We start from the raw sequence: 26,704 nt of genomic DNA on the forward strand, positions 1-26,704 counted from the left end.
CCCGCCCAGCGGGGCCCCGGCGCGGGCTGATGTCACCGCCGTAGCTGCCCGCCGCGCTGCCGGGGCTCGGCGCGCCNGGCGCAGGCGCAGCGCGGGCCCGGGCCGCCATGCCGACCGTCAGCGTGAAGCGGGATCTGCTGTTCCAGGCGCTGGGCAGGAGCTACAGTGAGTGCCCGCCGTGCCGCGGGACGCACCCGCCCGGCTGATATCTGCGGCCCCTCCGCCGCTGCCCGCCCCGTGCGCGCACGGTGCCGCCGGCCGCGCCCCGCGTGTCCCGTGTCCCGGGTGCGCTGGGGCTCTCGGGGGAGCTCAGGCCTCAGAGCGCCGGTGGCTCCCTGCCCACTGCTCCTCGCCTGCCCACGGCACGCCAGGCACAGCCGTGTGTCATCCCGGCCCCTTCAGTGCCCCGACACGCACTGCCAGAGCCCACGTCTCTCGGGAGAGCGCAACCACGCGTCTCGCGTGGCGATTTCTGGTTGGAGTTTCACTGTCGGCTTTAGGATCTGGTTAAACGAAGAAGGAGGGAGAATACGGGGGAGCGGGCAAAGCGAGCGGAGAATAGCGTGGGTTTATTCAGTCCTTCCTTCCTGGCTCACGAAGTAGATTTGAGACCTGCTCGGCTGAAGGAGCGTTCAGGACATGCAGTGGTTTGTCAGACCGGCATTGTCAGAACCGGGCTCTGTTACTCACGTGTGACAGCGCAGTTGATGCAACCTCTGCAGAACGGCCTGTCTGATCAGAACAGGAGCACTTGGCAGAAGCTGCCCAGCTATTCCCTTCTGGTTTCATTATCTGTTCAGGCCAGAGTTGCTCTGACAGACCTGAGCTCCAAAGATCAGAAGCTCTCTTTTGTGACTGTCAGAACACCACGTCAATAAATCAAATATGTACTAAAGGAGCTGCTACTCAGATACATATATAAGGAAAAGTCTTTAAATTACTTTTACCATATTTTTTTTTTCCAAAATAGCATTTGTTATCTTCGTTATATTCCAAATATACACACACAAATTAGGTCTGAGGTCTGCTTATTAACCAAAATTCAACCTCTTCCTTCACAGCGGATGAAGAATTTGATGAGCTTTGCTTCGAGTTTGGTTTGGAGCTTGATGAAATAGTAAGTTATGTTTTTACTTGTTGCTTTTTTGAGTAGATGTAGCATATTGACAGCATTGCTTTTTGGTAAGAGTTTGTATGGCAGTGTTTCCAGCATATCCCCCATTACAATGTTCTAATGGACTGTATTAACACAGGTGTTTTGAATCTGGAAAAATCCCCTCAGACTTACAAAGTAACTGCTTTGGAAGCAAGAGACTCGGAGATGGCATAGTGCAATACTTTCTGGAGGTCAGCACTCTGTGCCTCTTGATCTTCGGTCTCAGGCAACATTTTATTTAGCAGCATAAATATGACCACAGAACACGTATTGATCATATTTTACAAGATCTGCTTGGCTTTGTTTGATATGAAGTCGTCTGTGCAATATCCACAAAAAATGTATTTGTCCTGGACATTGTTACCCAATTTATATTTAATGTTTTGATTTAGGTTCTGTACTTGTGGAGATTTGCTAGCCCTTATAACTCTATCCATGCAAATCTTGTTCAAGTATACCCGTTTTGTTTTTGCCATTTAATTTTAATTCATTGGCTTTTTAATGACGTTTATCAAAAGACATCTGAATGTCATATGTTATACTTTATTTCAGAATAAATTTGATTGTGAGAAGTCATTTGCCAAAAATAAGGTCTCAGATCTCTACTGGGATCTGACAGCCTGGAGGTTCTTGCTTCTATAATATTTTTTCTTAAAATTAAAATTTTGATAATGAAATTTTTTTTGTGTACTGCCTTACAGTTTCTGAATTTAAGGTTTTGTGTAATTTCTTGTATTTGGTGTGTCCATTTGCTGTGTAAATGCAAATTACAGTGTTAAACTTCTAATTAACACAGTTTCTCCTATCACATCACTATCATACTGCTATCAATGTTAAGATATATCAGGTTAAAACTGCATTTTTGCTTGATTTCAGACATCTGAGAAGGACATTATAAGTAAAGAGAAGGGTGAAGAGAAGGCCAAGGGTGCGTCCGATGTCGTTCTCTATAAAATCGATGTTCCTGCCAACCGCTATGATCTGCTGTGCCTGGAAGGGCTGGTCCGAGGACTGCAGGTCTTTAAGGAAAGGTAAGGCAGAGCTGTGACATCTCTGTGTGGTTTGTTATTTGTTGAAATATTCTGGTCAGTAAACAGAACTTCCTACTTGCTTGCATTTGGAGCATGATTATGTGTGTAGATGAGATTCATCAGGCGTTCCTCTGGAGAGGTTCTATTGCATAATTTAAAGACTAGACTAGAATGTTTCTGGGTTTTGTATCTGTTCTAAAAAGTTTTCAATTGCTGTTCCATTTGTGACTTATCCTCTGTAAAGAACTCCTGTAAAGAAACTTGTGATCCTTTCTAATAAATACCAAAACAAATAATTTATTTCCCTTTTCTGCACTTTTATCTTGCTGTGTTCTTCCTTTCTTGTGAGAACTCCTTTCTAATAAATACCAAAACAAATAATTTATTTCCCTTTTCTGCACTTTTATCTTGCTGTGTTCTTCCTTTCTTGTTCAGTAATCTGTTGATTATCCCATAAAAAATAAGTTTTGTGCAGTTAGCCAATTACATTCCAAGAAATATTACCAAGAAAGTTTTCTACGTATAATTCCTGCTACATTTCTAGAGTTTGCTGCATTTCAGCTACAGACTTACTTCTGGTTCTGTTTCAGGATAAATCTCCCTAGGTTTGAAAAGATAATACCAGCTGAGGGTGAAGGTCAGAGGCTGATTATCACTGAACAGGTAAAAGTATTTACTGTACCTTTGTAAATGCATTGAGAGTTGCTGAAGCAGCAAGATCCGTATCATGAAGATTTTGTAAGAGCAGTGAGACTGGAAATCTTATTTGCAGAACAGGAGCTAAAGACATTTAAATATCTCTACTAGTTGTGATCTATTCTTATGAATGAGGAGTGGGAGGAGCAATAGACGAATTGTTTTGGGTGAACCTAGTAGCAGATCAGATCAAAGTTGCAGATGCAGCTCGAATCAAATCTCTTGAAGTGCTGCTGTTGTGAATTGCAGACTGCCCAGATCCGGCCTCACGCTGTAGCTGCCATCCTGAGGAACATAACTTTTACCAAGGACCGCTATGACAGCTTCATCGACCTCCAAGAGAAACTGCACCAGAATATTTGCAGGTTAGTGCCTGAATTTAGAGTAGTGTCTGTGTGTATGATTTTATCACATGTTAAAACTGCACATCCCTATTGCAGAGAGGTGTTGTGGTTATGCCAAGGAAAATCTTCTACAGGAGCTCTCTTGATCCTTCTCATTTCCTTGCCTCTTCTTGTCTGCTGCCAATACTGTTCAACATAAATAGCTGTTACAGTTCATTCAGCAGTTGAGACAGAAGTGTTCAGCAACATTCCCATTGGATTTGCCTTGACAGTTGTGTTACTATTCATAATAATATTTATTAAAATGTTATTAATCAAATAACTTTCTAGGCTTCTCAAAATTATCCTTCTGCTTTTTTGGTAAGCTCTGCAAATGCATAGAAGTATAGAGCATCATACTCTATGAAACTCCAAGTATTACTAGTAAAAACATTATTTTGCCTTCTTTATTTCTAGGAAAAGATCGCTAGTAGCAATAGGTACCCATGACTTGGACACCATCACTGGTCCATTTACTTTTACAGCCAAAGCACCTTCTGAAATTAAATTTAAGCCCTTGAATCAATCCCAGGAGTACACAGCCTCACAAATTATGGATCTGTATAGGGTAAGTGGAATTTTTCAGACTTGTTGCACTAAATGAGGAAGATAAATTTTCAAGGCCAAATATCTTTCATATCCTTGTTATTAGAAGTTGTTCTTACAAATAAAACACAGTAGTCTTCTGTGGCTTAACAACCATTGAACATTCCATATTTTGCTTGTCCTATTGGAAAACACATACTGGCCCTGGAGACAAATCCTCAAGTGTCTCTTATTAAAGAGTAAGAGAGCTCAGAAACAAGAGAGACTAAAAGGAAATTAGGTTTTTGGTACAGCACATACTTATGTCATTAGAACAACTGTAATTTTTTAATCAAATTTAGGTATGTGTTAGTATCTAGCAATTTATAACTAAAAGTATTCCAGGGCTATTTTTTATTACTTTTAAGAACAATTCCTACAGACTAAGGATATTTGGCAGTGTTTATGTGCTGTGGTGAACAAGACTATCATTTGGACCAAATGGTCTACACATGTTTGAGACAATCCTTCAATAACCTGCAGCACTTCTGAAGAAAACCAAAAATCCAGTTCTTTCATTTCAGACTTTTCCTGCTGCTGGGAGCAAACACTCTTTGCTAGTAAAGTACCTAACTCTAACCCAATCCTTCCCACCTTCAAAGTTCCCCTTACTCACTCACCAAAGGATTGTGGCTCTGTGGAAGTTCACCTGTGGGCAGAAATGAAATTCAGTTTGTGCTTTGTTTCTCCAGACTGACAGCCACCTTCGGCACTATTTGCACCTGATTGAAAACAAGCCACGTTATCCTGTCATTTATGACAGCAATGGGGTTGTTCTGTCCATGCCACCAATCATCAATGGTAAGATTAATTTGTGACTGCTGTGTACTGTTACTGCTGTTTTGTGTGTGAATTCCTGTCTGACAAACACTGATGTGTCATGGGATTATTATGTTTCCTTAAAATTGTTTCATTTACAATTTCATGAAGTCTTCTTTCCTTCTTTCAGTTTAAAGGTAGTCAGTTTTTTTTGCTCCTTCCCTAGGCTGCTAGTGTTCATTTTCTACATCTTCATCAGAAGGGTGTAAAAATCCTCCTGCAAATCTCTGCATTGAGCTTCTCATGTTCTTCCCCGGCTCAATAAAGTCCCTTGTGACAGAAACTCTTGTTGTGAAAGCATTTTGTTTAGCTAAAAGTAACCAGAATGAGTTATTTTGTAAACTGGTAACAGTAACGGGTAGCTGCAACTTTGTACTCCATTTTATGAGGTCACAGCAGGGAACTTACCAGCCGTGGGAACTATTTTTTAATGAATGCTATTGCTATCACACTAAGTGATTTCAGAAGACTTTAATTGCTTAAAAAGAAAAAATTGGACTAGACTTTTTTTTGCATTGTTTCTAAATATGGGTTTCCTCTGAATGCAAAAGAAACCACAGGTGATTTTTGAGAACCAGGTTTACTGAAGCCATTTAATGGCATATCAAGAATTACTTGTTAAAGAAAGATAATTCAGTATACCTATATACTGAAATATAGGTTAGTAAATTTCAGGTAATTTGCAAATTTCAGCAAATATAGGTCAGTAAATTTCCCTACACTGACCATAAAGTCTGCAGTGATAATCTCTTTGGATGTATGCTTCCTAATAGACCTTATACACCTAACCCAAATCTTAAAAGGCAGCTCAAACTCTCTGGCAGGGACTGGTAACAGTAACTGAACTGAAGATGCAGTCAACCACTATGCCTGATCCTTCTTTGTTAGGCTTATTCCAACTTGGGGGTGTTCCACGTATGAGCACTGCATATCGTTTATAATTTATCAATTAAAAAGGTTGAGCTAAATTTAATACCTGCCTCTGCTTTAGAGAACAGTAATCTAAGAGAGGCTTCCAGGTCAGAGGTGCTTTTTAAACAGATACTGCAATGTAAACATCTGTATTGGTTGTTTGGATTATCTACAAGCTCTGAAGTGAAGGCTTGTATTTGCTTTGAAGTGAGTCCAGAGATGCTGACTCCTTTCCATCTGCAAAGAGATACAGCACAGCTGTAAGGGAGTACAAGATCCCTGAGTGCTGAGATCTCTGCTGCACCTACCTTCCAGTCTGGCTGTGACCTCATTTCTCAGATAGGAAACTAAAACAGAGAAGCTAAGTCAGGGTCAAACAAAGCAAGCAGGAGTTCCCATCTATATCCTAATGCATTCTTTGGCTCTGGTATCTGCACTAATGAATGGTGCAAGGAAAGGCAAGAAGGACAAAGAGGCTGGATTTGGCATGATCCCACACGGTTCCAGGACTGTGTGTGCCCATTCCTGCATGGTTCCCAGCCATGGAATTCATTCCAGGTGTGCATTGCCCATCTATACCTAACAGGCAGAATGAGATCTCTGTACAGCTGCTCCAGATTGCTTGTGCCTTACTAACAGACCCCACTTTTCTAGGGAACCATCTACTGGGGGCCTTCACATCCAGTTTGCAGAAGAGACACTTCAGGTGCTTCTTCCAGACAAGAAAATTTTTGAGTGCAACAGGGATGTGCTTCAGTGCACACATCATAACTCCCAGTATAGACAAAGCAAATTCATGCCTAGAAGGGACCCATACTAGGACCTAAATCTCTACTGTAGAGCAACCTATAGGGTATCAGCAGTGTCAGGAGACCACAGAATGACTATTGATAGTCATTAGTTTAAATAATTTTTTAAAAACCATTTCATTTGTTCCTGCCCAAGGAAATGACATATATCACACATGTGATGGGAATGTGAGACTAAACCCAGGGAAGATGAGATGCTGTGGCAGTGCAGAGCCCTTTGCTAACAGCAGATGGCCACTGTTCTGTTAGCTGGCTTTTCCAGCTGGCTGCCAGGATCCCTGTGTCTTGCAGTGTAAAGCATAACCCAGTCAGTGTGGCTGACCTGTCTTTTTCCTTTTCTTGCATTCATAAATTCAAATACAAAAAGAGCTGCTATTCTGCCAACAACTGTGAATGTTGGTGCAGTAGATAGTGGCTTTTTTAAGCTGTGGAAAATGACAGTGATCTTTCTGACACAAAATCAGTATCAGTGCTAATGCAATAAAACTAATATTTCTCAACATGTTTTTGTTTTCACATGTTTCAGGAGATCATACAAAAATAACGCTAAATACCAGAAATGTGTTTATTGAATGTACAGGCACAGATATTACAAAGGTAAATTAATCTTTCCTACTTTTGATATGCATTAAAATAATTGTTTTCCCTTTGGATAATAGAGCTCCAATACAAAGACCTACAACAACAAGGCATTTATTGTATGGAGCCAACCTTCCAGTGCAAAAGTTGTAGGACTGTGGAATTCCCTGGAAACAGTTTCAGGCTTGGTCTATAGATAGCATTGTGTTTTCACTAAATTTTGATTTTACTGTATCTTTATGTTGACACTAAGTGTTCAGCTTGTATGAGAAAATAATTCAAGTAAATTAGAGACTGTTTGTTCTTTTTGAGCACTTTTTCTAAATCTGAAAGACTTAGAAAGGAGTAAAATTTAATAAGACTTCCTGTTTTGGCAGAATACTATTTGTAAAGATTCATTTTGTCTCCTACTGAAAATTTGGGCTGAGAGAAGAAAAACAAGGATTTTCTTCTTAGTTATCTTTATCAAGCAGGGATGCTGTGTAAATAATTGCGAAATTCAAGTCCTTCCATATGCAAATTCTGTAACTCAAAGCTGAAGCATGAAAGCCAAGGAGCTCTAATTGCCTGTTCTTGAATATAGGTTGTGCATTCATTGATAGTTTACTGAAGTGTGTAACTTGATGCTTAAGAGCAAAACTGCTTTTAGCTTACTCTACTACAAAATGGTATGTTAACAACACAAATAAATTTGCATGTTGGGGAGTGACTTCTAAGCAAACTAATAAATAAGTATTTCTTGTTACTGCTTGTCTTGATAGTAAAAATTAATATAATGTTGTTCTTTTGCATAAAGGAAATTACACTGTCAGGCATCAAAGAACCCCTTTGTGGATTGAGTTCATCTGAATCTCATTATTACATTTCATTATACTAATCTCTTAAAATATTAACTGTAAAACAAAAAGATTTGCAAACAAGGTTATTTGATAATGTATTGCTAAACAATGCAGTCCTTCAGCCTCTCCATTCTCGCTTGAACTTCAGTAAAATTACTAATTAGACAGCTTAGGAAGACCCAGTTCCAAATGATAATAAAATCCCTGTGTTTCTAGATAATAGAGTTTTAAAAAGATACACAAAGACTTTAGAACCTTGAAAAACCAAAGATTTTCAAGCTTTTGCACAAATGTCTGCATCAGAAGGAAAATTTTTTTTAATTCACTCTAATATTCTAGACTGCTAGGAAATTAGAATAGAATGAAGAGGATGTAAGATGAGCTATTTTCCCTGTTTCTTGTTAAGATATTTTGTCTACTTCAACACAAGTAGATGACAGATTTCAATGTGATTATTGTGTTTGTTTTGTAGGCAAAAATTGTTCTTGATATTATAGTCACGATGTTCAGTGAATATTGTGAGAAGCCATTCACGTGAGTATAAATCTCCAGGCAGAGAGACGTTATATTTGGGCCATGTGTGAAAACCAGTTTTATTTACATTTTTCTGTCTCTCTCAGAGTTGAAGCAGTAGAAGTGGTTTGTCCCAATGGGAAGACCCACATGTATCCGGTAAGCACAGCATTAGGATATCTCTGTGTCCTCAGGGAGAGGGCTTGATTTACACAAAGTCTGCTAAGAGTGACATTGTTTTCTCTTCCTGCAGTGGCAGCATCTGCTGGTCTGAGCTGTAGTGTAAAAGCTCAGCTTGGCACTTTCTCTATATTAGTGAGTCAGAGCATCCTCTAACCCCATGAAAAATAACTCCAGCTCCAGCTTCTCCTTGTCAAGGAAAGTCATTCTGAAGCTCCACTGAATTATGATGAGATTAAAACTACACTATTATTGTGTAGAGTGCCTGTGATAGGAACCTTTTCAGGAACAAGTAAAGATTGCAATCAAAGGTCATTATCTGTGTCTAAAGCTTTTAAAATCTACGTGTTCCAAATCAGGAAAAATGAATGCAGGAAGAGATCCTTAAGCCTATGGACAACTGAAATCAGCCTCAGCATAATGTACTTATCAGATCTGGAAGCTTTAATGCCCTTCAGTTAAAATAACCTTGTAACACTGCATTTTTCAGTCTCTCACTTTACAGACACCAACTATGTAAAAGGCAGAATGTTGACTTCAAGTTCAGTTCAGAGCCCCAGACAGATCTGTTCACAGTAATGGAGTCTTACATTTTTATTCTCTTAATAAGTATAAAGAAAGCAATTCCTCCTGTTTCCTGAAAGTAACTGAAGACAGGGTTAAACTCTGGTTATGAACTGTGAGCTCTGAGTTATGAACTCTGCTTGAGTTCATATAATCAGATACACAAATGGAGTACAAACTGTTTAGAGGGAAGGAAACTTAATTTTGCTGAGAGGTTTTCTAGTGTCATTTTGGCTTTTTATTTTCACAATGTCAGTTTTAATCACCAGAGGAAAGATGTAGAATCTTGTGAAAAGATATCCAACAAAATAGAAATCTGCAGTAACCAAAGCAACTTCCCTAGATAAGATAGAGAAAAAAAAAACCCCAAGATTCAGATGCTATATTTGTATATCAAGAAGTTTAGAATCAAGAAGTTTAGAAACACATGAAATACATAAATACATATAAAATGACTTCCTTAAATACGTTGCACACTTGCTAAGTAAAATATTGGTAGGTATTTGTGTGCTAATAAAGAAGGTTTTCCTTCCTTTTCCTCTTAAAAGTCATTTGATCTGTACAAGACCATGAGATCTCATGCATGACCATTGTGTGCTTTAGGGCTTTGACTTAAGATGAACTGCTCACCAGAAACTCTCAGTGATTCTGTTACTTGCATATATCAGAAATTATCGGAACTTTCAATAACGGGGATTTCATGCTGCATTCACCCTTCCAGCTTAACCAAGAACAGCTTCTGCATCACATACTAGAGTATATTTTCAACAATCCTTCTCACTTTAGAATGCTAAATATAGCTTAATATTCCACATTTATTTTCTGTGGGTGTCATTTTAGTGTGGCAATTAGAAGCTAGATTACTGAGATTGAATCTTCTTAGGTAGAAATGACAGGCACTGTATGTGCTTAAAATCTTTGTCTTTCATTTTAGGAGCTGGCTTATCGAACAGAGAAGGTGAAACCTGAATACATTAACAAGAAAGTAGGAATCAGGTGTGGTACTGCAAATTAAAACAGTTTTTATTAACCATGACAAAGGTACTAGAAGACATTGATTATTGCATTGTTTTAAAAATGTTTAGACTTTTTGATGTTTTTTAATTTATCAAAAATTCAGGGGATATCTTGGGTAATTAGATCGACTCTGTAACAGAGTCCCCTGCTTTCAGAGAAAGTGAATTATTCTTTATGGATTCACACAACTATTATGAAGTAAATGAAAAATCTCATGAGTGAGAATCTGAGCTGGTTCTGTTTGAATGCTAAGTCTGTGTACAGTCCATAAAGCACTTAGAGATTGTTCAGGATATGAGGCAATGCAGAAAAAACATTGACTATTTTACAAAGCCAGTCACTACATTGCAAAATCCATAAATGAGCACTCTCTTGTTTTGTTTCAGTGAAACTCCATCAAGCCTGGCAAAGCTGCTGACTAGGATGTGTTTGAAGTCACACGTCACAGGGAATGGGAACCATATAGAGATTGAAATCCCTCCTACCAGAGCAGACATTATCCATGCCTGTGATATCGTAGAAGATGCAGCAATAGCTTATGGTTATAACAACATTCAGATGGTGATTCCGAAAACGTACACCATAGCTAATCAAGTAAGATTGCCCCTTCAAATGAATGCTCTGTTGTCAGTAAATGACTGCTGCATGCCAGAAGGGCTTTGGGGAAAACAGAACCTAGGAATTAAATATTTTGACATGCTTTGCCTTGAGAAGTATTTACCATGGATGGGATACAAAACAGATGCCCCACTGATTTGAATAAGTCTAAGACCAGTGGTTGCTGGTACTTGAAAAAAGACAGGGTTTAAGTAGGGAACCCGTATTAAATCTCTAATTGGGAGATTCATTTCCTCAGGCAAGCCTAAAGGCAGCTGGCTAATGCTTTCAAAAATTTTAAGCACACAAGCATAGTCCCTCCCTAGTGAATTCACCATCATGTAACAGGCAGAATCACCTCGGGAAAGAATAGCAAAATGCTTTTAGATGGAAGCTGAAAACTGTTTTGTTTCATTTTAGCTCCCCATCAATAAGTTCTCAGAACTTCTGAGAGTGGACTTGGCAGCTGCTGGATTCACTGAAGCACTCACTTTTGCCCTGGTATTGATTGATTTCATATTTTTCTTAATTGCATGTTTGAACAGTGATGCAATCAAAACTGCAGAGGGTGGTCTGAGGATATGTTATTGTATAAATGTATCTGTATCATCCAGTACTGTTTTGGCAGCTGATTGTTTACTAGGGCTTTGGAATCACAGTGTAATATTTGGTGAGTTTGTAGGTCAGAGAAATTAAATGAGTCACTGTTAATGTGGTATGCAGTTCTAAGTATAGAGAGGGAAATAGCTGCTGAAGGACTGGTTTTAGTTTAACTTGATGAAGTTGTAAGACAGCAAATCTCTCTAAAGACCTTGGTCACCAGATGTGAAATTCATCATAATTCAATAATCTGGAAAAACAGCATGAAAATTTAGTACTTTCTGGCGGGTATTCCTACAGTGTATTGAGATTTACCTGTTTCTGTATTTTTCTTTAGTATTGTCACTTGCCCACGATTCCTTGCATTAGATAATTCAGTCTGCAAAGAGCTTATTTTAAGAATACCCATAAAAAAGTTACAATACACAGACACTAGGGGGACATCCTTTGTAAATTTCACCAGAGATAGGGTTTTGAATAAAGATAACAAATAGATATATAGTATATAGATAACAACTACAGATAAAAAAGACAGCATTGTTATCACTGGTTTTAGGTAGTCTTTGACCAAGAATTAGTATTCACAACAGCAAGTGCCACTCTGGTACTGATGCCATTAGATAAAAAATACAGCATTGTTATCACTGGTTTTAGGTATTCTGTGTTACAGCCATGCCCATAGTCTTTGACCAAGAATTAGTATTCACAACAGCAAGTGCCACTCTGGTACTGATGCCATAATTTGTGCTATGGAAATTAGACAGCAGGATCATTGTGCTAAAACAGAACATACAGTAGGAAACAACATCTTTGTCATGGCCACTTGCTCAAACCCCTTAGCTGTGAACTGGATCAGAGAATGTGATCTGCTATTAAAAACAAAGAAGTTAAATATGCTCCTATGCCCTCCAAATGTGTGTCATAACTGTCCCTATATGGAGACTGGCATAGGCAGGTATTGAAAATATACTATGTATTTTAAAAAATCCTTTCTGTTGCAAGATCAAAGCCTTTGCCTAAATGTCCATTTTGTGCACATTTTAGCATATGGGGAGCTACCATCACATATTCTGTTAAAATCTCCGCGGAGCTTCTCAACTTCTTCCTGAACCTAAAACTTACTAGATGGCCAGAGGGCTAAATCCTTGAAAGTATACAACCTCTTAAGATAGGAGAGAGTGATCTGCTCACAGATTATTTTTTACTAATTTACTCATATATTTTAAGATGCAGCATGTCAGGCTCCTAAAACACTTCTGATAGTTGAAAAGTTCAGGTACTGCAACCAGATTTGGTAATTTGAATGGACTGAATAAAATTTTAACATTTAACATTTTTAAGATTTCACAGAGCTTCAAGAGAAAAATTTGGTCTTATTCTGAAAAATATATTCCAGTTTTAATATTTGGTTATTAACTAATTTAAGTAACCAGGACAATAAGTAGTATTGTGCTGCAATATCTGACAGAGGTGTTCAGGCCTGTGGTTACTACCATGTTGAGGGAACAGTACATATAGTTAAGCTTTTAAAGGTTTTCTTTATTCTTTACTATCATTATCCAAAATTAATATTTCCTAATTCATTATTCATTTTTGAGTGCTGCACTCTGATTCTTTGAACACATAGTTCATTTTTTTTCAGCACCAAGTAGGTAATATGTCTATATGTCTATTCCTATAAATAGGAAAATTTAATATATTACATTGCTACAACTGAGAACCTTTATGAACTGCAACAGCAGAATTTTTGAAGGTCATGGAGTGTGTCATGGTATCACATTTCATATTTGTATTTCTGCTGTGGCAGGATGAAACTCAGTCTGCTGCATCCCCAACACTTTATTAAGTGAGACTTATGACTTTGATAACTTTGATATAATTTATGCTACAACATTCTGTACCCCAGTGTTACATGACAATACATAACACTGCTTATGTATTTGTGCACTCACAAATACACTGCTTGTGTATTTGTGTTTCTTGGGTAAAGCCCCAAATTACACTTTTACACAATAATGTTGCCTTCTATGAGGAGCTCTGGTTTAGCCAGAATGCATTTAGTTAAATCACAGTAACATGCTGAAGTTTAGATAGACATATGAAAACTGTTTAACACAGTTCTCTCCTCCTATATTCAGCATTCCTTGTTTAGTTTGGGATTTTCTGAAATGATTATTCGATAATCCACTTTTTCAGATGGTATCATGTGCTCATTTTTCTCACAGTTGGTCTATCAACACACTTTGTGAGTGCTGCCAGTGCAAAGGGAACACTTCTGGGAGCCTGCAGTACACAAGCAAATCCTCAATTACATGCCTAGTCTGCTACTGGTTTCTTTATTACTCTAATAAAGCTATAAATTCTGGAAATCTGAAGTGTGGATCTTAGAAGTAGCATCTATTGCAGTATGTGCACAGACATGGGCTGAGCCTGATCAAGTGAATGCATATTGTTTTACTGACCAGCTTAAAAATACACAGGCTTTAGAAATACAGTTTTTAGAAACACTTCAACCCCAAAAATTGAACAAACTACAAGAATCTTATGCAGCTCTTAAAACGGAAGGCTTGGCCATGGGAGCTGTTTTTCATAGACAGTACTGTACTTTATGTAAGTGTCCCTCAATGGATTGTTTTACTTTGTGTGAAAGAACAGATACCAGTCCTTCTACAAGTGCTATTTTCAGAATAAAATACTTCACCCACTGCAAGTCAGGGTGCAGAATCTGAGCCTGTTTTTAAAATAAATTACAACAATCCGTGACAGAAGCCTAAATAAACACTTGTTGGGGTTTTTTAACCCAGCTTAATTTTATTTAGTAATTAAGATTTATAAATAAACCAGTTTGCCTACTTAGTCTTAAGATTGGGGCTTAATTTGTGTGATGAGTGTTACGTGTGAGAGGCTACATTATGAGGCAGTGCTACAATTCTATTGTTCATTCTTGAGATCAGATTTCATCATTGGCTTGCTGTCTATTTTAACCACTTGACCTTGATATGTTTTTGTCTCATTTTCAGTGTTCTCAAGAAGATATTGCAGATAAACTTCGCATGGACATCTCTGCAACAAACGCCGTGCGCATAGCAAACCCCAAAACAGCAGAATTTCAGGTGAGATCATTTACCCTTTGAAAGCAATATTGTCATGGGTTCTATATTTAAAACTGAGAGAAAGGAACCTCCTACAGGAAATAAAATTTATACACTATAAGCTACATTTCCTGCATTAAAGAGCTTGTGTATACTTCTGTTACTGCACTGAGAAATCTCTCTTCTGCTGTCAAATATCATCAGCTTTTCAAGAAAGCAAAGTGCCATGCTCTGTGTAGCACAATGTGGCAAAACTGAGCAGTCTTATTCAGAAAATCCCAGATGGTTGATCAGCTCCCTTATCTAGAAAACCTATTCAGCATAGAAGGAACTGTTAGACTTGGCAATCTTTAAACTTCCTGAGCTTTGGGTAGGGTTGTACCCAACATTTGGGTTGTTTTTTTTTTTAAATATTGATCATTGTTACTCTTGGTTTGTTTTTTTTTAATTCAGTGATGCTCTTGAAGTATTTTAATACTTCTTTCTAGATCATTTGATCTTAGCTAAAGCAGAAAGTGAGAGCTAAAGTATGGTATTCTCAGTAATTCTGAAAATACCAAAGACAGTACCCATAGGTATTAAATTCAGTGATGCTCTTGAAGTAGTTTAATCCTTCTTTCTAGATCATTTGATCTTAGCCAAAGCAGAAAGTGAGAGCTAAAGTATGGTATTCTCAGTAATTCTGAAAATACCAAAGACTGTACCCATAGGTATTATATTTCCTTTCAAGAGGGTTGTTGGGGTTTTTTTTAAGATGCTTTATTTAGGAATGTAAATTTAGAGGCCCTTTTTTTTCTTTCTAGCCTACAAAATACAAAGGTAAAGTCACTTTAGAATAGTTTTGAAAAGTTTCAGGAGTCTGTGAGGTATTAATATTTTATGATTTGTGACTTTTCCCTGAAGACCTTTAGTACATCTGATTTCTCTGAGTTTCTGAAATACCTTCCTAGATATTAGCTGTAATATTGATGACAGTCTTCTGCTGCTCTGACATTCAAGAACAGAAGTTTTGCACACCTATTTGGTACCACAAATCAGCAGTCATGCAAGACACTGTTGGAACCTGTTCAGACCATTACCACCTGTTCATTTCTATCATTTAGCATGGTGATTACAGTGAGAAATATAGGATGTACCCCCAACAAACAATAGTGTGAACAAAAAGAGAAAAAAGCCAGATACAATTTCAGACTCCTGTTCTTGCAAGACTGCAGACCTTTGCAGTAGCAGTGCTGCTAAGCAGGGTTATTATTGGATGGATAATTCCCTGTGGCAAAAATAGTTTCAGTCTTTTAAAATCTGTAGGCCTCCCTGAAAATTGGGAAGGATGCACTATAAACTTTCAGATTTAGATGGTAGCTGGGATGGGATTCTCAGGGTCTCTCCCCATCCCCTGTTTCCTGCCAGTAAGGGAAGGGCAGGATGATGGCAGGGTCCATCTTACACTGACTGTAGAGCTGGAACTCCTCACTGGTTAAGAAAAGTGGGATAAATAAACAGAAATGCTGCATGACCAAGCATAAGAAGTAACTGTGGCTGAGCACATGGTGACTTTTAACCTGCAGTGAAGGAGCAAAGTCACTGCCACCCCTCTTAAATTAGATTTACTGAATCGGACTCTTGTAGTTTGACAAATAAAAAAGGTGCAAAGGAAGTATTTGAATGGAGAACACAGAAATGTTGCTGTTCTTACAGATACATTCAGAGGTGTGATTGTCTCTTGCTTGGTTCTTTGAACACATTTTTCTGTAGATTTCAGGTGTCCATGACTGAATATTACATAGCATTTTCCTATAAAGATAACATTTTAAATAACTCTTGATATTTCCAAAACTGCCTTAGAATTTGCCTTTTGTATAAGTGAGAGTAAATGTATAGGAATTTTTTTCAATTTCTGTATTTTTTTCTATGCTGCAGTGCAATTCAGCCACCTGTGAAATGGTACCAGTTCTGAAGCTCACTTATAAACTCTTTGAGAAAATGCAGTATATAGAATATGGAGAGAATGTACATTTCCAGGTTTAAAAATTCTAAATCAAAGTTGCTTAAACATAAGAGATACATGAAGTATTTGCACTTGACTACTTTTAAATTCTTGTTATGAATGGACAAAACAAAAAAAAATAATAAACCAAGATATTTGGAAGGTATTTGACTTGCAGCATCTCTGTTTGTCCTGCAGGTGGCACGTACAACCCTCCTTCCTGGGCTGCTGAAAACTATTGCTGCCAACAGAAAGATGCCCTTGCCTCTCAAACTCTTTGAGATTTCTGACATTGTAGTAAAAGATCCTAATACAGGTAAGAAGAGAAGGTTCCTCAGAATCTTTGAAAATGGAAATACATTTACATACCAAATGGTAATAGTAAGTAAATCTGTATTTCCTTTAAAATAAGCATTTCATAATAATAGTAATTCCATACTACAGTGGGGTTTTGTATTAATGTCCACAGCACAAGATTTAACAGCTTGGTTTACAGGCTGGATTTAAGGTAGCTGGAAATGTTAATTTTATATGCTCACTCAAGAGTGCAGAGATACACAGCAACTGTTTTTAGGCATCTAAATATTCCTTAAAATCTGTCACAGATACTGAAAAACTGCAAGCATAAATACAAGACTAAAAAATAATCTGCTTTAAATTGCTTGTGTTGATGTGCCTATTTTTCTTCCTCTTAATTTAGTGCTCCTTCCTATTCTTATCAGGAAAGTCATTGATATTCTTATCAGGGATGTATCTCATGAGAGAACAGGCTGGTAGTGTTTGCAAGTGGCACAAACCCTGGAAAGCAGAAATGCCAAAGGCATGCTGCTGTTACAGTTCTAGAGGCTGCTTAGGCCCCTGCAGTCTCAGTCATGTGCAGGGCTGTGCCAGCTGGAAAGCAGAATGTCTTGAGCCTGGGAAGAGCAGGTTTTATTCATAGGCAAATTCCATCCCAGAGAGCAGTTATTCAGAGGAAGATTTTGGGGTCAGTGTCTCAACATGAATCCCTTTTCCATCATCTTTAAACAAGACTGCTTGTATTTGTTCTCCCAAATTATTTTCTGAGAAACTGATAACTGATATGAAGAATGAGATTGGTAGCAGAGATACAGGGTAGAGAATGGAAAAGTCAGTGCAAAAAACTGTATCCATAAATAAAAAGCTCCACAGTATAAAATTTCCTCTCTCATTAATAAAAATATTGTCCTTATCTTACCACTTCATCCAGCTATGCTAAGAGAGCATGGCTCTCTAGCAATGTAATCTTAATTGTTGTATGTGAAACAGGCAAAGCAGCTCATTCACTTTCCAAAAGCTTCGGTGAAATCCTTCCTGTGCTTTGGGGCCTCTTTGCACTGATTTCACTGCATATGATCAAAATTTCAAATTGCCTTTATCTGGATAAATATCTCACAGTAAAATGAACTGTAAAAAACAGATTTTTAAATGTTAAAAATTTGCCTAAATTTTACTGATTCATGTCTTTCTCTACAGTATGTTGAGAGAAAAGGAGTGACCAAGCTACAGCTTCTGGGAGGAGTTGATTGGAGTTTTGCCTCAGTTAAAAGGCTGACATTACTTTAAATTCAGTGGTAGCAATGGTTCTGTTGTTTCATTATCTGGTTTCAGATTTTAGTGATGGTGTTTAAAGTATCTGGAATCTGCCAAAGTTTTATATAAGGCCTAAACAAAATGGCAAGTAAATTGCTTTGGTGATTAATTTAATTGGTAGATTACCTTTTTTCTTTTTTGAAGGAAAAAAGAGCCTTGCCAAACAAAACAAGCAGTTTTAGCAAACCATGTAGGTTCTTTTTTATTAAATACAGACAGTTTGGTGGTGCAGCTCATTCCTTGTTGGGCATGCAGTTAGCTAGAATGCAAAAAACATGGGACAGATGGCAGAATAGCATCAGCATTTTTTAGAACCAAGAGTGGGGCTGTTTTTCTTGGACTAAGGAGTACATTTATTTACTCTGGCATTATAAAATTTGTGAGTTAAATTGTTACTTTTATTTCAGGCTTGTCAAGTGCAGCTCTTGAAAGCTTTCATTTATGTAGATGGCTGCTTAACAGTTTTATAAAGAATATTTTGTGGTGTACTTAATTTTGATGGGAATCATTGCAACAAAGATTTCCAAGACAGCAACTTTGTGCTGTCTGCTCTTGGACAGCCCTGTCATGGACTGAGCCCTTACAGACTGTGAACAGTATCTGAAATGGGTTTTAGTCTTGTGTTTAGAATCACTACTGTCTTCCCCAAACTGACTTCCAAAATTAAAGTTGACTAATAAAAAGCTTGGAGTTGGGGGGGTGGTGGAGAAAGGCAAACATTGAAAAATCTGGGGTTGTCCTCTCACATATGGAATGAGATTTCTTGCACAAGGCTTATGTCATCAGACTGACTTAATTTAATTTTATTATTTCATGATTTTGGCATGCAGAATTCCCAATTAATAATTTCAAAAGTAGGGTCAATAGAGTACTGACATTAACTGTATTTGAATGCTACCTTGCAGTGATCCATGTGTGAATGAACCTAGCTCTTTTAAACACTCCGGGCTTTAATAAAGTACACAGAACTTGTGCTTACTAAGGTGAACTGAACATATTTCTCTTCAGACTTACCTGAAAAAGTTTTGATGTATTAAATTATCAAAATGTGTGACAGATTTAATGTAACTAAATGGAACCAAATCTGAGCAAAAATGGTTTTTCTCAGGGCAGAAGGAAACATGCTGATTTTGAATATGTTGCGCAGCATTTGTGTGGGTAATTTGTAGCACTAGGTAATCACTTCTGTAGGATGGTTACACTAGTTTAGGGTATAACTCAGCACCTTTACCACCAGGCCTAAGAGAGAATACCCTTTTTCTCACCACAACAAAAGAAATTAATCCATTAGAAAATCACCTCTGACCAATGATCTTGGAGAATCTGGCAAGCTTATGGCAGCACAATTTACATCATCTGTGAATACAGCTGCTGCCACCTTTTGAAGCATATTTCCAACTGTCTGGAAATGTTGTTATCTGCAGAAAATAGTTTGGGAGGCTAAAAGACAACTTTGCACGAGCAGGTGTCCCTTTTCAGATCACCAGGTCATTTTTCTGAAGCAGCTCTAATTTGGAGGGGAGCAGTGTACAACATTGCTTTATGTTCCTCTGCACTCTTCTGGCTCACATATTCCCAAGCAGCTGCCCATCCTTTGGATTGTTTTTCAGCAGCATCCCCAGGAAGTGCTTTGAAGTCTCAGAAATATATACACACATATATATATTTATGTATAATTTGGGTTGACATACTTGGCAGGCTCACTTGAAAAATAGAAATGTTTCATGGCATGACATGAGAGCTCTTAAGTGACTTACAAAGAACTGAAGCATTTCTAACATCTGCCAGCTTTTGCCTACAATTCCCAGTATCTTTTTTTCCTTCCTATCACTTGTGGTGAATTAACTTCCTCTGTTGTAATAGACCTCTGTAAAGGACTAAGTTTTATAACACTTGAAAAAAACAACCTTTCCTTTACCAAATATCCCTAAAATTGAAAACATGAGTTATAAAAAATGCTGTGTATGTTTATTTATGATGCTTTAGTTAAGAAGTCTAGTCTGAAAGCACCACTATCTTAATCATAATAAAATTAAATTTCAGGTAGTTGTCACAAAATCTATCTAATTATGGCAGCAAAAAAAAAAAAAAAGGAAACCATTCTACTGAACCTCTAGTCGAAAGAACATGCTATCTTAGGGGAGGAAAAATCATATTTTTCTATTCTGTTGCTCAGTATAACATGAAAAGAAATTGCTGACCATCTAAGATTGTACTACTTGTTGGTATCTTAGTAGAGCTAAGAAACAGAGACACATGTGACACAGAGAGCAGCCAGAGTGCTCAGACCCAAAAACAGATGCTGCATTTATTGATATTTTTCCCCTGCAGCCTTTACTTTCCTGTGTTGCCATTTTAACTTCAGGATTGGATTCTCCAGCATTATTTAACACTGTAAATTATTATAATGACGGGAAAAAAACATTGAGTGACAAATTGCAGACTTACTTCAGCTTTCAGTGACTGATGAGAGAACTTGCAGCTGTGGTACTGAGTACCCCTAGAAGTTTTGAATGATTTCTGCCTCAAAAAGGCTGAGCTTTCATCTTGTATGTAGGCTCTGCTCCTGTGTTTTACTGTGTTTTAACCTGTGTATTTCTGGTCACTCAATAAATGTTTTCCTGTTTAGCTCCTGACAGATTTAGCTTTCCCACCAGCATTACAAGCTTCTCCATGCATGCTGGGTATTTACATTTTGGCTTGTCTATTTTAAATTTTTCTACCACTTAGCTTTATGCTTGGTACCTGTCATTGCACACAAGATCCTTGTATATAGTAACCCTCTTTCCTGCTTAAGGCATAGGGTACTTTAAATCTTTCTTTACATTTCTGACTGTGAGAGTCCAGTGGGTTAAAGACATTCCATTATTTCCTGAGGCTACATGGCAGTCTGTCAAAGAAACCATTTTACATACTTATTTCTCCTTTCAGCCACATGGGACAGCAGAAGAAAAGTGATGCAAAATACAAAGTAAGTTAGAAGTGTGATAAAGTTTCCCAGGTAACATAGTTGCTTCCTTCTTTTGCAGATGTAGGGGCAAGAAACTACAGACATTTATGTGCTATTTATTACAACAAAAGCCCAGGCTTTGAGATCATCCATGGTTTGCTGGACAGAGTCATGCAGGTCCTGGAAGTACCACCAAATGAAGAGAATGGCTACACCATCAAGGCAGCTGAAGGTAAGGAAGAAAAAACTACAGTGTACAGCAGAGGTTGTTGTGGAACTCAAATGTTCCTCTACAATCTGAGGAGAATTTTTGTCTCTTCTCAGCAGTAGAGACTAAGGATTAATACTATTATATGTGCTGTCATACTGCAACATGATGGAATAATAGTGAAAAGGCATTGTCTGCATTCACTGATTGTAAAATGGGATTGCTGTCTTTGTGTGAGCTACCCTGAGTAGCTTAATGTAGTTTGTGAGTTCACAGCTTTTTAGGGAACTTATAATATAGCATATGTCCTGAGCTTCATGGGCTGTTTATAATGATTTAATCTGCTGGTGGCAATAGGGTACATAGGAATTCACTGAACTGATGAATATACCAGACACCCACTGTATTCTCCTTGGCTAACAGAGCCTGGAAAAGGCAACTTCTTACACCTTATCTTTTGGTTTCTATCTTTATCTATAGCTTTTTCTTATAGGTACCTTTTATTTATACATTCATGTGAAGCCATATGGCTTATATATCTTTGATTCAAAGAGCTGCTATCTTTGAGACTGACCCTGCTGCTTTGGTAGTTGTATAACAGCCCTCTTCCTTCTCCATACAGGGTGAGCTGCACATGAATTAAAAATAACATCCATAAATGCAGAATGTCCTCTGTGTATGTGCCTGTACATGTAAAAGAGAAAGCAAGCAGGTTGACCTGATTCCTTCATTGCAAGAATACAGGTTGATGGAAAAGAGTAGCAGCAGCAACTCATCTATTCTGCTACCTAAAATAAGTGTAGAAAATACAGAATAGAAAAGCACAGCTGCAGGGATGGCAGCTGTGATTCTAATTACATGTCATGCAGTGGTGTTCAGGGATATGAGACACTGACTCAAACTGACTCAGCCTGAAGAAGTGCCTCCATTCTGCTCTTCCTGGAACAGTGGCACTGACACAGGGTCCCTGGCAGCCTGACCTAACTCTGCTGCTCATAGAACTTTAATGAAAGTTTGTTAGGTGTCTCCCTGTGCTGCCAAGATGGCACACAGAACATTTGAGCTAAGTGGTCTTCTGGCACTTCAGTGCACACTTGTGTCAGACATATTGATGCTTTTTTTGAGAAAGTACTGTTTTGCTCAGTGTTTTTTAGGCAGACTCTCAGTGGGCTTGTTAGAATATTGTTAATAGGATGCCCAGGTTGACCAGTAGAATGTTTAATACAATTCTGTTCTAATTCTATCAAGTACAGAACATGTAATAGCAAAGCCTCTTGTTTGGAAGGGGGGTGTGGTAGTGGGGAGTTAAGAAAAGCCTCTGGGAGCTGGGTACTCAGCTGCCATTGAAGTCAAACTGAAATGTTCTATTCCTATTCCAAACTCTTCTGTAGCTGGTTTTTGAATAGACATATCAAAAGTTTACTTTAGTACTGAAAAATATTTACAGGTGTTTTATATTCTGTGTTGTAACATGACAGCTGATGTCAAGAAACTGGAAAAAGGCCTCAGCAATAATCCTAACACAGGGAAGAAGTTATTTCTAGATATTAGTGCTGCTCAGTATTCCTGATGCTGTGAGATTTACAATGCTCACTCAAAATCCCTGCATTCTACTTCATGACACATTTAGTGCAGAGGGTGGATTATGCCTTGTCATGTGCAATATATTACAAGCAGTTTGTGGCTTTTGGTAAAAAAAAAAAAGAAAAAAAAGAAAAGCATCTCTACTACTTTCTGTTTCACCAGTGATTCAGAACTCTCCTGGGATGGGACATGGATTCCTTGCAGTTGTCTTGACATTGGAATTTAACCTTGCTATCAATGCAGGTGGCTGATACTCTGGTGCCATAGCAAATGCAGTGTCACTGCACCAACTTAGCTTGAGACCTTCACTGCAGAGATGGTTGGAAGTCAGAGTAACTTGGAGAATTTTGTTTTGGTTTTTTTAGTGGTTGGTTTGCTTATTTGTTTGTTATTTTTGGTTTTTTAAAAGTTGCTTCACAATTTGTCAATTAAGAATGTGTGAGGGAGATGCCAGCAGATGATGGAGTAAGGTAACTGCTCAGTGAAACAAAGATACCCTGCAACATCTTAAAGAGACCTCAGGATACCGAAATAATTCATAAGAGCAGTGCCAGTTACTTCAGAGGTTTGAAATCAGGACATTACACATGGCACAGATTTTTAGAGGCATCTGCACCAAGCTGTTTTATTGCCTGTGCCAAATTTCAAATTTGTACAGTGAGTACTAGGGCGCTGATTTAGAGAGATTTACAGGTTTTGTCTCTGTCCATAATCTTAAAGCTTGAGATCTGTAAGCAACACAGTGTAAAGGTAGGGTTTAGGCCAGTTATTTTTACTCCTTGTGTAACTGATTGAAATAATTCCACTGATTATTGAAAAACAATACAGGGAATAAAATCTAGCTTTAAATGAGCAGCAGAGAACAGATAGAGATATGTTGGGCACATATTTGACACTTTTCCAAATTCCCTCTGGAAAATGAAATGCCTGTGCTGGAGTCCTGCTTGGTCCATATGTGCAGTGAGGTTATTTGAGCTCCTTCTGTCCTGCCAACACCTCAGTGCCCTGAGATTTGACCTTAAGGTCAGAGTGGTTTTGCCTCTCCAGCAACACCTGGGAGAAGCAGTACAGATGCTAGAAAATATGGGTGAAATTGTGATGTTCCCCTGGCCTTTGCACTGTGCTTTGGTGTAATCTGAGCTAGGTAATAAATGGAGAAGAGCTGCTTAGAGCAGCCTTGAGGAAGAGAGGCTTTTGACTGACTGAATTTGAGGATTTCAACACACATTTGACACTCAATGCCTTCCACTTTCTTAAAAGTTACTAATGGAACCTTCTTTTTGCCACTAAACATACAAAATTAAAGATTTAAAGACAGAAGTCTGAAATGCTCCCCATTGCTTTAAAATGCACAGAATTACCTTTTTGACAGTGAATCCTACTGGCCTAGAAAAGCATTCTGGTTTTTCTCTTCATTTTATGGCACAGGCATCCATAATCAAATATAGATGGAAAAGATCAATGATCAATCAAATGATCAATCCTCAAACTTGTATGTGCTCCATAATAAAAAGTATAATTTTTTTGAGATTTAACCATTCCATACCATTAATTAAATGTAAATATCAGTATGGATATGTATGATTAGAAGGTAAATAATTTTTAAAATATAAAAATACAGGTAGAAAGAGAATAAATTTAGTTGTGTGTTTTCAGGTAATTTCACAAAATTATTTAATTTTTAGCTCACTTTCATTGATTTCAATTCTCTTGAACTGCAAACTAGAGGTGTTATTATATGGGAAGATATTCTTAATTTCAAGTTTTATTCAGTGTTTTCTGCAATATTTTAGTGATCTTGTGCTTTTGCATGACCATCTGAGGTGATAATTTTCTTCCAGAGATCAGGACAACAATCAGGAGGTGATGTTAATCATGGGGCTTGGGTCCATAGTAAAGCCTTACTTAGGCTGAAAAGAATAAAGAAAGGCTTAGGAAATCCTGCCAGTGGATTATATATCACAGTCTTCAAAGGAGTGGTGTGAAGTGGAAGGTGTAATTAACTTCAGTCCTAATGTAACATTTAAGAGTCCCTTGTTTAAGGAAGAAACCCCTGGGTTGGCAGTACCTTGCAGGAGTCTCCATACTTTGCACATGGAATTTAACTGAGCAGAAACTGTTTGAAAAGGAAAGATAATATCCCTATTTAATCAAAATGAAACAACTTGACAGGTTCACAGAAACTTACAGAGAATCTGTGCATGGCTGCTCCTCCCTGTCTGCCCCAGTCCTCCACGACAATATTGGCAATCTCATGAAAACAAGCAACCCATAAAGAGAATCAGCTTGTGACATGACCTTCCTTTTCCTACAGTGTTGTTTCTCAGGGATTTCAGCTACCTCTTGAATTTATTAATTTAATTTTTTTTAACTAAATGTTCATGCCATTCATTCTTTTAAGGTAATGATCAGCTCAGCAAAGCTGGGAAGTCAGCCTGTGTTCAGTGTGAATGTGTACATAGTAAATGTATACTAACTCTTGCTTCATTCAGTAACTGACAGTTGTCTTTAAAATAAAAACCAAAACAGAAGAAGTTGCACTCCCTTCTTTTTACTGCCCTTATTAAATTAAATGAAAGTTGTGGTGAAGTGTAGAAAATTTTAATTCCACAGTAAATCATAGTAATAGCTTCCCATTTAGTAAGGTTCAGCTGTGAAATTAGAGGTGTAATAGTTAGCTCCAGAACTAAGAACATCAATAAACATTGGCTTTTATAGTAATAATTACACAATAAACAAATTTAAAAGAAGATTTACACCATGAACCTCAATTCACAAGACAAGAGGAGGGAAGTCTGGGACAAATTCCAAGATAGAGGTATGGAATTGAGCTGCAGCATCTATCTCTAGTGATCAGCTTAAACTGGGAGACTGAACTATATGCAGATATTTAGTGTCTATATTGAGCTTGGCATTATTAATACCTGCCTTATTTTAAGAAATTGTAGCTTGATTGCTCTTAATGGCAATCCTGGCCTTCCAGCTGCCTGTCTTGGCAGCCGTTGCATTGGTCACAAATGTCAATAATTGTCTGTTTACTCATAGATAACTGAAGGAAATGTGCCAATTTTACCAGGCCTCCAAATATCATTTCTGACATACTGGGACATATCAGACAATTCTTAGTCCACTTAACTGGCATTCTTATAGGTGCCATTGCACAGTCTTTCAAATTACAAGTTTGTAGATAATCCATTCTTCATAAAACACATCAGCTGGTAATTCACTGTATGCCACTCCTGTTAGTTTCACTTTTGCCAATTCCCCACAATTTTTTTTAACACTGAGAATCAACTTAGAACATCCGCCTTGGAATACCATGTTAACATTTTTCTAGTACTGCTGAATTTCCAGTATTGGAACTGCAGGTTAACAGGAGCAGGCAGGATATTTGCTCTGAGAATTGCACCACAATTCTGATGCCTGAGACTTCCTGGTGTTTTAGAAACATCCTGGTAGATGTAACCAGACATATTCTTCTTTTCCATGCATTGGACAACACCTTACTCTACTCAGTAATACCTCCCCCCTACCCCAGATGAAAAGAAATATTGATTAAAAACTTAAAACATTTCTATATCTTTAGCCAGTCTTGTTAGTAAATTAAGGTACTCTACTTACAATTTGTTTCCAATATCCTTAAGTCCCTTTTAAATGCTGTCTTTACTGCAGCCAGTAATTAATCTTTCCTAATTTTTTCAGTTCCTTGATGAATTTCAGCCACTGTTATTAATCACATTTTCTGAAGTGCAAATTATTTATTTCATTTTTGTCTCTAAGGAACATTCTGATTTTTGACCACATTCATTTCAGCACTAAATATGGGTAGGTTTTTTGGACAAAAACATTCTTCTTTTTTTATTATGAAACTGCTAGTACTCATCTATCAAATAAATTGTTCTTGAAGATCATCCACTATTTGTCTGTTTAGTCCCCTTCCTACTTCCCAGACAGCTTAATGAATTAATAGTAAGAGGTAAGAACAGGTGTTTATT

The 26,704-nt window shown here is 37.8% G+C and overlaps 1 protein-coding gene across 1 annotated transcript in view; it reads left to right on the forward strand.

Annotated features, from left to right (window-relative positions):
• The first annotated feature begins 74 nt into the window (after window positions 1–74).
• FARSB (phenylalanyl-tRNA synthetase subunit beta) overlaps window positions 75–26,704 on the forward strand; it is a 36,286-nt gene continuing 9,656 nt past the window's right edge. Inside the window, exons 1-16 of the mRNA XM_039722278.1 lie at window positions 75–165; window positions 1,062–1,117; window positions 2,033–2,187; window positions 2,778–2,850; window positions 3,133–3,248; window positions 3,684–3,834; window positions 4,544–4,652; window positions 6,918–6,988; window positions 8,282–8,343; window positions 8,430–8,481; window positions 10,001–10,062; window positions 10,470–10,677; window positions 11,101–11,181; window positions 14,301–14,393; window positions 16,555–16,672; window positions 20,997–21,149. Coding sequence (XP_039578212.1) covers window positions 108–165; window positions 1,062–1,117; window positions 2,033–2,187; window positions 2,778–2,850; window positions 3,133–3,248; window positions 3,684–3,834; window positions 4,544–4,652; window positions 6,918–6,988; window positions 8,282–8,343; window positions 8,430–8,481; window positions 10,001–10,062; window positions 10,470–10,677; window positions 11,101–11,181; window positions 14,301–14,393; window positions 16,555–16,672; window positions 20,997–21,149 — 1,618 coding nt within the window. The 5' untranslated portion in view covers window positions 75–107. The remainder of the gene's footprint in view (window positions 166–1,061; window positions 1,118–2,032; window positions 2,188–2,777; window positions 2,851–3,132; window positions 3,249–3,683; window positions 3,835–4,543; window positions 4,653–6,917; window positions 6,989–8,281; window positions 8,344–8,429; window positions 8,482–10,000; window positions 10,063–10,469; window positions 10,678–11,100; window positions 11,182–14,300; window positions 14,394–16,554; window positions 16,673–20,996; window positions 21,150–26,704) is intronic.

This window comes from Passer montanus, unplaced genomic scaffold (assembly GCF_014805655.1).
Source record: "Passer montanus isolate IOZ18808 unplaced genomic scaffold, ASM1480565v1 scaffold48, whole genome shotgun sequence".
NCBI lineage: Eukaryota > Metazoa > Chordata > Aves > Passeriformes > Passeridae > Passer > Passer montanus.